This window comes from Epinephelus moara, chromosome 10 (genome assembly GCF_006386435.1).
Source record: "Epinephelus moara isolate mb chromosome 10, YSFRI_EMoa_1.0, whole genome shotgun sequence".
Classification (NCBI taxonomy): domain Eukaryota; kingdom Metazoa; phylum Chordata; class Actinopteri; order Perciformes; family Serranidae; genus Epinephelus; species Epinephelus moara.
The window spans coordinates 39,484,524-39,494,480 of record NC_065515.1 but is presented as its reverse complement, the minus strand read 5'-3'; the positions used below and the strand labels follow the sequence as shown (position 1 = coordinate 39,494,480).

General features: G+C 38.3%; 2 protein-coding genes across 2 annotated transcripts; one reads left to right on the top strand and one right to left on the bottom strand.

The window, feature by feature from the left end:
- The first annotated feature begins 346 nt into the window (after positions 1 to 346).
- Positions 347 to 2,603, top strand: LOC126396376 (urokinase plasminogen activator surface receptor-like). Its single transcript, XM_050054391.1, has 5 exons — positions 347 to 430; positions 1,275 to 1,361; positions 1,490 to 1,642; positions 1,745 to 1,849; positions 1,982 to 2,603. The coding sequence occupies exons 1-5, from the start codon at positions 379 to 381 to the stop codon at positions 2,188 to 2,190; spliced, it is 606 nt and encodes a 201-aa protein (XP_049910348.1). The 5' UTR covers positions 347 to 378; the 3' UTR covers positions 2,191 to 2,603.
- A 2,640-nt stretch (positions 2,604 to 5,243) lies between these two features.
- Positions 5,244 to 8,241, bottom strand: LOC126396960 (interferon-induced protein with tetratricopeptide repeats 5-like). Its single transcript, XM_050055365.1, has 3 exons — positions 8,237 to 8,241; positions 7,333 to 7,413; positions 5,244 to 7,289 (listed from the first exon to the last, which is right to left on the bottom strand). The coding sequence occupies exons 1-3, from the start codon at positions 8,239 to 8,241 to the stop codon at positions 6,059 to 6,061; spliced, it is 1,317 nt and encodes a 438-aa protein (XP_049911322.1). The 3' UTR covers positions 5,244 to 6,058.
- Between the last annotated feature and the right edge of the window lie 1,716 nt (positions 8,242 to 9,957).

Genomic DNA, 9,957 nt, shown 5'->3' with positions numbered 1-9,957 from the left:
CTTTTAGCACTATCTGGACTAATGACTGTCAGTCACACATAAAAGAAGACACTCAGGTGAGCATGTGTCCTATTTGTACCAATTTTTCTCTGTGACCAAACAGAGCCAAACTGTTTTATGGGTTTTCTGTACCTATAAAGACTTAGAAAAGAGTATACAAGGAGTAGAGCATGTTTAGCAGATCAGTGCAAATTGTTGCAGAAAATGTCATGTTATGTCATGCAGAGGGTCCCTGCTTTGAATGTCAAAGTGCTGTGTACAGTTCCTGTGTTTTTTTTCCATCTATGTATGGTGTATTCCTCTTTTTAACCACAGGTTCTCTATAGTATATAAGGTGAGGTTCCACAGATAGACCAGTAGTCTGTACACTTACTCATCATGATGAAGCTGATTCTGTCTCTCGCTCTACTCTGGATGCTCTGCAGCACAGGTAACTCTACACACTCCTAAACTGTATTTATACAGGCATTAGAATCTAATATAAACGTTTTAAGAGGTTACCTGGAATGTAATTTCAAATTGAATCAAAGTGGTTAAGAGTAAGCTTTTTATTTTAAATAAACATGAGTGTGAAATGCCTCTATGCAGAAAACATGTTATAACATAAAGTGACTACAGAAATAGGCAAGGTCAGTTAAGTTTGTAGAATAAACATTTAGATGAGGAGGTGAAGGGAGAGCTAAATGATGTATTTGTCACAAGAAGGACACCTGTAGACAAAAACTGCAGCCATTTAAACTGATGCCTCAGCCTGTTAACTTCTTTTGCTGGACAATATATTATTCAAGAAATAATTGTGATGAATTACATTATTGTCATTTTAAGACCTTTTTTTGGCCACTGATATAATGATAACATAACAGCGTAACAACTGAAGGACAAAAAGCAATGAGCAATAAACTTTAAATTCCTAAGAATATTAAGACATTGGAATTTGAATGGCTGGTTCATATTAACGGGTTGTCCTCTGTCATTCTGCTTTAAAGATCAGGACAACTCTGCTGTTTATTCTGCCATCATGTTGGCTAAAATGTTGGTGATATTCTTATGTAAACAAACACGTAAACACAACAAGCCATATAAGCAAAAATGATCAAGGTCATGTCCATATATCTTACGATAAGTCGATAATGTCATTACTGTGACAGACCTAGAGTTGCCCCTTAAATGCCAGTAAGTAAGCTGAGGTAGTATTTTATTGTGAAATTGTGTATCTGTGGTTTTATGGTTAAATCATTTATCAGTTTAACAATTAAATATATTTATTGGTGCAGTTGGAGCTCTTATGTGTGAGGATAGTAAAAAAAACACCAACCATAGCTGTGCACCCAATGAATACTGTGCAGCAGCTGCCTCACAAGGTAAGTGTAAAAATCAATCTGTTGTTTCCTCATGTCATTTACCTTTTTTAAACAAGATTTCTGCATTACAGTGTTTGCTCTGCACATCTTTTTCATTAACATTTACAAACTGTACTTTGATTTCACAGGCAGCCCAGGAGATCAGCAGTCCAAATCATGTGTGTCGTCCTCCATCTGCGATCCAGTCAATCAGATGTTTTCGTTCAACTTTGGCTTCTATAACCTCACTGCCTCAGTTAAGTGCTGCAAAACAAACAGCTGCAACAGTGATGATGTGACCTGTAAGTGAAGTAAAAAGAATCTGTGTTGCTGCTGTCAAATGTCAGACTGCTGCGATGAGGAAAATGGGAAGTGTTTTTGGCGTGTCTTTTGTTCTGTTTCAGACCCCGCTAAACAAAAAGAAAATGTCCTAAAGTGTTTCACCTGTGACAACTGTACCGAGACTGTACAGTGTGGGGGAGACCAGGACCGCTGCCTCAGTGGGAGTGGTGAGCTCTAATGCTGCAAATCAAAGATAGTCTGTCAACATGTGTCACTCACTGCTGCCTTCCTTGTTATTTCTCTTTTGTGAGATTTGTAAAAACTGTGGTTTAATATAACAGTGATTTTGTCATCCACAGTGGCGACAAAGAACACTGCCAAAAAAGTCTTTGGCTGTGCCTCGAAAAACCTGTGTGACGCTTCCTCCAAGCTGAATTTCCTGTCTGACTATCTCAACTTCACCAGTGGACCAAAGTGTTGTGTTTCCAGTCTTTGTAATTCTGCCTCAGCGGTCAAACTGAGTGTTGCTCCTTTCCTGCTTGGACTCATAATGCTTGCTGCCTGTTAAAACAAAGAGCAGAGCCTAATGTAGCTGTAAAGTGAACTGGAAAAAAATGATGAGAACATTAGGAGTTACCTATTATCACTACGTTTTGTGATATGTTTGTTATAATTTAAAATTTGAATCTTAACAAAATTGAATTAATATGGGTCAACAGCATATCCCCTCTTAGTCCAATATTTACTATTCTTTTAGCTCTGCTTTGGTCTCCACCACCTCCATATGAAAATATCTATCAGTAATATTTTTGTTTATTTGCCACTTACATTTACGTACATATAGACTGAGTGTTATGTCATGTAACCAACCATACTACTAATCAAATCTTTAAAATCAAAATGATTTAATTGGCTCTCTTGTTTTGTTTCTGTTGTAATATTTGAAATATAAATGAATGACTACTGTAATATGTACTTACCACCTAATAAAACTTCTGATATGTTAAGTGGTTCCTGGTTTATTTGTGTTGCGCAGAGCATTGAACTAAAAAGAATAATTAATGTGTTTAGAAAATCATGTTAGACTGGATGTGGAAATGGTTTATTAATATTTATACAACAGCTAGTTCTGACCAAGTAATTTGATTGGACAAGAGGCCTTTCATGAGTGCTAATATAGAGTTCAACATCACTGGGACTTTTGAATATGCATGTTTCACTCTGCTTTATAGGTGTTCCAAACCATTCATTACATTTACTGTTAATTTGCCTTCATTAATGGTCGTGGTGATGAAGTTTGCATTGCAAAGATGAACATATTTCCACAAATAACATTTGAATTAAATTATGAATGGTCATCAGAAGAAGACAAAGGTAAGGAAAGAAGCCTGGATACTTCACTGCAATCCTCCAGGTTTGCTCATAGAAGTCACAATGGTGTTGTCTTATCAAGCTGTTAACTCATCAAATCCACACATGCCACCAAAGCAACTGCCAACAGACTTTAATTTCACTGACTGCACAATAAATGGAAACATACATATAGTACATGCACATAACACAAAGTAACATGTAGACATACACAAAGTAGCAAACTAGTGTGTAGGAATGTCTAGTTGTGTGTTGCTTGGAGACAGACCAGCCCTGGTCCAGTCAAATAAACAAACAAATCGTAATCAGTTGTCACTTATTACTGTAAACTAATAAATAGAGCTTGTACAACTGTTGTATAAAAGCAGTATCACATGAAAGAGAATGCTGTTATACTGAATATCTGAAGTGTAGACTTGAGTTAGACGAGTAAAAAATTTCATGACTTTAGTCACGACTTGACAAGATCAAAAAAGGCTCGCAACTTGACTGGAACTTTAACAACAATGACTCATGACTTCACTTGGACTTGAACCTTTTGACTTGAATATAGTTGATAACTCCCCCCACACCCAGACATAAAAAAATGTCTTATTTTAAAAATGGGCCACAATTCTATTCACTTTCCCCTAATTTCCCGAATCAACTAACGTTAGTGCTATTTAGTCCCAGCAAGGTGACACCTAATTCCCCCACGTCCACTTAGTTTGAATCAGTCCAACAGCATCCAGGCAAGTTGCAGGATAGAACAATGAAGGATTAATGTTACATGTCTGAGCATTAGATGGAAAAAAAAATGATACCACCATGATAATTTCGTTCACATACAAAAACTATGCAATAGTTGATAAAAAATGAATTGCAGTATGCACAGCATGCCTGTTGAAAATTACAGATGGAGTTGCAACAACTTTCTAAAAACTTGTTTTAACAAACAAGTTTAAATTTATAAAGCATTCATAATTTCTGTAAATGTAATAGTTGATTACTCTGTTGTTAAAATGACATTACATTTGGTGAAGAGCATATTATGACTTGTTTAGGAATTGAAACTCAATGTTTAAGACTTCGGACTTGCCTGCCTTGACTTGAGACTTACTTGTGACTGGCAAAACAATGACTTGGTCCCACCTCTGCTAAATATCAGTACGGTTGTCGTTATCAGCAGCTTTGTGCCTACAACCGAATCAAAGCTGCATGCACTGATATTCAGTACAACAGTGCTCCCTGTAGTGCGATATAGGCCTTTTTCACAGCAGACATTTTGACATGTCATAGTTGGAAAAGCACTGGTGAAATTGATAACATTAATGATCGCTCAGTTCCATTAGGTGTCCCAGTAAACTATTCCAGTGATCCAGCATGCACAATGCCAGGACCTTCACTAAGTGGAATGCAGCCATCATTAATGTTAATAAATACACCCAGGCCTTTTGTATTATAACGTGTCAAAATGTCTGCCATGAAAAAGGTCTACTGACTAAATCCAGGCCGATTTGGATTGACAACCAATGATGTCACCACCGTTCATATTTGGTTAACCCACAGTCACACAATGTAGAGGGCCTATAGCTGCTAGATGCTCCACTTTTTTCATCTGCCAATCTTTAACTGGTTTAGAACCACATTTTAAGTGAGAGGATGATGATAAAATATGCTTAACAGTTTCAAGATATCTCCTTTTCATTTTTCATTTCCAAAGTATTTGATATTACACACAAACTGAATTTGCACAGGCCTAATATTTTGGATTTGTTTGTAGTAACTGGTAGAGTTAGACAGATAAAGGCTGGTTGTCATCCAACTCAGAGGATAAAAGAAATTGAAAAATATTGGCCACTTTGTGGTGGATAAGAGGGAAGTTTTACTGTGCTGTACTGTTGTCTATCTCTGTTATATAAAACGGCAGAACCTGCACATATTTAGCATGAAATTATAAATGTCAACGAATGCCATTACAAACACTGAAGAGAAGACTTCAATGGCTTACAAGTCAAAACTTGTCCCTGAAGCCCTGAAGCTCCCTTGCAATTTTTTAAGGTATTTTAGGCATTCATATGGGTTAGTTTAAGGACCAAACCATTACTTGCCATGCCTTAGCCCATAAAATACAGCTGTATTTATTTGTCTCTTTCAGTACACTTTCAAAGTAGACCATGAAGTCTGACTGATTTCCTTCTTTCCAGGCAGCCATGGGTTTCAACTTATTTGACTGTAGGATGAAAATCAACAGGTTCAGTCAAGCCTTTGCATTTTTTCTGATATGTCAGTAGCTCACAAACAATGCAGGAGTGTATGTGTTCAGTCCACAACCTAGCCAGTTCTGTTAATGCTGACAGGAGCAGGTGTCTAATCAAAACTTCAGATATGAGGACAAACAAATAGCAACCACAAGCTCCATTTATGTTAAGTGCATTTTCACTTTATTACACATGTTTTAATTGAAATTTGATTTTACTGAAGAAGAGGTGGAAGTGCGGAAGATAGAAAATTATTACGCTTTGACTGCCCTCTGCACACTACCTGCTTACTATCAACAGTAGACAAGGAGTTCATTGAAGTCATTATTCACTCTGGGAAAATATACATCATTCTGTGCTAAATTTCATGTAGAAACAGATTGATCATATGGTGCAATAGAAAGAAAAACATGTTTTAAAGTACATTTGCGATTGTTATACGTTATTTTGTAGAAGCCAAGTTGCTCTCACAAACACCAGTAAGAGTTAATGTAAAGTTGAGATGTATTACATTTTTCCATTCCTATTTATTTTGCTTGAGTAAAGGCACTTTAGTACATTCAGTACTCTGACACAATATCAGCTTCACCTGTATGTGTTAATTACAGATGTAAATACCTTCAAATAAGTGCATCATTTTTTGTGTTTGTCTAGAATACAAAAAGCTGAAGATAGTGTGTATTTACTAGATGTGCAGCTATCTTGCTGGTTGTAGCACTTGTGATAACGTGAGAGGAGTTTCTCTCTCGTAAAGCTGATCCAACAGAGAAGTTATCAATTACTGATCTTCTGGATTTAGACTCCACTGGACAGTAGTATAGTAGTTTATTTCAGTCTCAGTTTATTCAGAAACTCCTCTATTTCTCCACACATTCGGTTCCTGTTTCTTTCTCTAATCCTCTCCAGAGTTCGAATGCTGTTCTTACGATAGGAAGATTGTTGCGGTATAGCTGCCGCCCTCATGTGATACTCTATCGACTTGTAGCTCTCCTTTCGAATGAAGTGTACGTATTTTGCATAGTAGTTGTAAAGCATCTGTTCCCCTTCAGGATCCAGATCACTTTCCAGCAGTTCCTCATATATCTGGTCAGCATTAACTTGCTGATGGGACTCTGCGTATATGTTTGCAAGAGATATTTTTCTTTTCAGTGAGGAAAGAGGGTAAAGAGTAATCACTTCCCTATAGAGACTGATAGCTCTGTTGATCATGTTGTGCTCCAGGGGATTGTCCCTGTGTAAAAAGATCCTCTTCTTGTAGCAAATTGCAGCACATCTCTTCAGATAACGCTCATCTGGATGTCTTTCCAGAGCCTCCTCTGCCAAATCAATGGCCTCATCCATAGATACATAGATTCTGTATAGCCTTAGTAATGGCTTTAGACCACTGTAGCTGCTGATGGGCTTTCTTAAAACCCTTCTGGTTAACTCACGTGCTTCACTTTCAATTTTTTTCCCTTTCTTAGCACATTGCTCAAGGTACAAAGCAGCAAGGTACAAGTTCTCTGGGTCGTGTTCCTTGGCAATCTTCATTTTCTCCAAGATGTCAGCCCCCAGCTCTTTGTTGCTGTGACTAAGAGCATTCTCTAACCCTATGACATGGCTGGTGTGCCACTCCACCATGTCTGGCTGCATCCTAATGGCTCTCTGGAAGTAATCTGCAGCCAGCTGCTTTTGTTCTGCGCTGAACTTCATCAGGGTCCAGGCTTTTTCAGCACAGATCTCTGGATGGAGCTCATCCTGGGATGGAGATGGATATTCATTCATCAGGGCATCGACCTTTGACAGGTAAGCCTGACTCTCTGCTTGTTCTCCCAGGTGGTGGTGCAGCCAAGCCAGGTTCCCATAGTTCACCACTAACCAGGGACCTTCATCTGAGACGGTGTTTCTCATCTGGCGGAAGGCCTCTGCAGCCCTGCCAAAGAAACGCTGAGCATCATCGGTGAACCCCAGCTGGTAGTGGATGTACCCTTGCAGGTTGTAAATGTGACCCAGCCAGCTGTATCCCTCCTCAGTGCCAATGTCCTCCAGCTTGTCCCTGAGGCGGAGAAGTTTGGACCTGCTGGGGTCCAGATCCCAGGTGAAGGCGGAGAAGTTTGGACCTGCTGGGGTCCAGATCCCAGGTGAAGTGGCACTGCAGGGCCTCCAGTTTGGACTCCAGTGTTGTTTGACTCTGAGCAGCACTGGCAGAGATTAGAAATGACAAATGCCAAATTACATATGCAGTATGGTCATATAATGTGCTCTGTGGTGTGCTATGTAACTGATGATCACTGTAATAACCCTTGTGTAGAGGAAATAAGGAAGGAACAATGAATGGACATGAAGGAAGATGTGTGTCAGAGATTAAGGAAGGATTAAGACAAAACAAGAAAAAGAAGGGAATAAAGATAAAAAAGTCATGAATTAATGAGTGGAAAGGACATAAGGAAGGCGTTAATAGGGGAGGAAGCAGATGAAGAAAGGAGGAGAAAGAAATACAAAGCAGTGAAAACGCAGTGAGGACTAAAATGTAGGTAGGAAAGAAGAAACAGAGTAAGCGACAATTAATGGATGAAAGAAATAAGGATTGAATGAAGCACAAATGTATCAGAAAGGGCAAAGGAAAAAATCATGGATGAAAAGAAAGAAGGGGATGTCGAAGGAGAGGAGAAATTGGGGGAAGAACTGAAGAGAATCAGGAAATAAAGAAGGAAGAAAGGAAGGAAGAGAACAAAAGACGGAAACAGTGAGTCACAATGAATGGACAAATTAATAGGAAATAAAGGAGAGTATGAGAAGAATCAGACAGAAGACAGAAAAAAGCAAGAAGGAAAAGAGGAAGGAAGGGAATAAATGGGAATGAGGGGGAAACTGGAGAAACAGCTGAAAGGGACGAAAGACAGTAGAAAGGAAAGAAGAGAAACAAAATAGGCAAGAAACTAAAGAAAATAAAGGAATAAAAGGCACGAGGAAAAATAAAGATAGGAAAGCAGAGAAGAATAACATGCAAAAGCAGATACTCACTTCATCATCCAGCTGTAGTTTGCTAAATATGAGTCTCTGGTTTCTGATCTTTACACTAAGTACGCCGCTGCTTTGGGTGCAGCACCATAAAATCAGTAATGGTTAACTTGTTTTATGCTGTAAATGATGTAATGTTGAACACTATGGACTCGGTGGACTTCCTTTTCCCATAGAAACCTAGGCTAATTAGCTGGACAAATCAGTCAAATTACTCGGTCTAACATCAGAATGAACAACGTGTCTATACAACGAAGCTGAAGGGACTCATATGCACATTATATTTCACTGTGTGTCACCATATGATGTTCATTTACAACACAACAATTATCAAGAATAACAGAGAGAGCATTTGGTAACGTGACTCACCAGCTAGCAGTTCTCAATAGAGCTCGTAAGTTGCGTGTTTACAATTTAGCGGGAAGAAGTTTGATACTGTTAGGTTTTGTGTGAGAGCACTTTGTGGACTACAGCTCTTCGCTGCTCTCAACGTGTATGATATACATCACCACTCGCACTCAGAACATGGCTGTAGCCATTTCTCAATATGCGTTCTTGTGCGGACTTGTGTTCTTGTGCGGACTTGTGACACGTCATCAGTCACAGCCCAAGTACTGTTCCAATTCAAAGTTCACATCTAGCAAAGTTCTGTCCAAATGCCCAGATGTGTTCTCGCCACGCCCCTTTCACCGGGGATGCATCGGAGCAGACTTGTGTGGACTTCAGACAGCCAGGTATCCCAGCATGCATTTCACATCAATCATCGGAAATGGTGAGTGAGGGAAAGGCGTAGTGGTTAAATATGAAATGTAATTCCTTTGGGGTATGTCTAATGGGCAACATTCAGTCTCAGTATATAAGATATATTATTATATTGTTAAATGTTGTAACATTGTAAATGTTATTGTTGTTCTTTGTATGTATTCTTATTTATGTGTTTTACCATTCAATAATGATTTTAAGAATTTATTGTAATTTATTTATTGTATTTAAAGATTAATTGTATTTATTGTAGTATTTATTCAACAGCATTTTAAATATTGATTATCTGATATGAATTGTATACCTGCATGATGTCTGAAGTGTGGCTGAATAAAATTTTCCTCTTCACATCTGACCTGTTTGATCCCATTTATATTGGTGAGGACAGACTAAATGACAAACTGCTGTCAGTATAATCCAGTACAGTTCAACAGCACCACAATCTACAACTCAACACTTCAGTAAAATGTTAGACTGAATACAACATTAAACAGCTTTTGTTTTTGTTTTTCTAGGTGTACCAAGTAAACTGTCAAGTCTCCATAAAAATGTAGACAGAAAGCATAATGATGAGACAAATGCAGTGATGGACAGTAACTAAGTATATTTACTCAAGTAGCTACTGTGCTTAAGTACAAATTTGATGTACTTGTACATTGGGTATTTCCATTTTGTGCTACTTTATACTGAGAGGGAAATACTGCACATTCTATTTATTTGATAGCTATAGTTACTTTTCAGATAGTTTGTTTTATACCTTGTAAGTTTCATATTTACAAGTTGCTGTGCGTTGTTATAGATTAGACTAGTATCCTAGTGACAGGTGTTAAAATTAGGCCTATATGTCTATGGATGGAACGGGCAGAGCAAGTTCACATCCGGGCATTTGGACTGTACTTGGTTGGATGCGGACTTTGAATTGGAACAGCACTTGGGCTGCGACTAATTTCACAAGTCCGCAA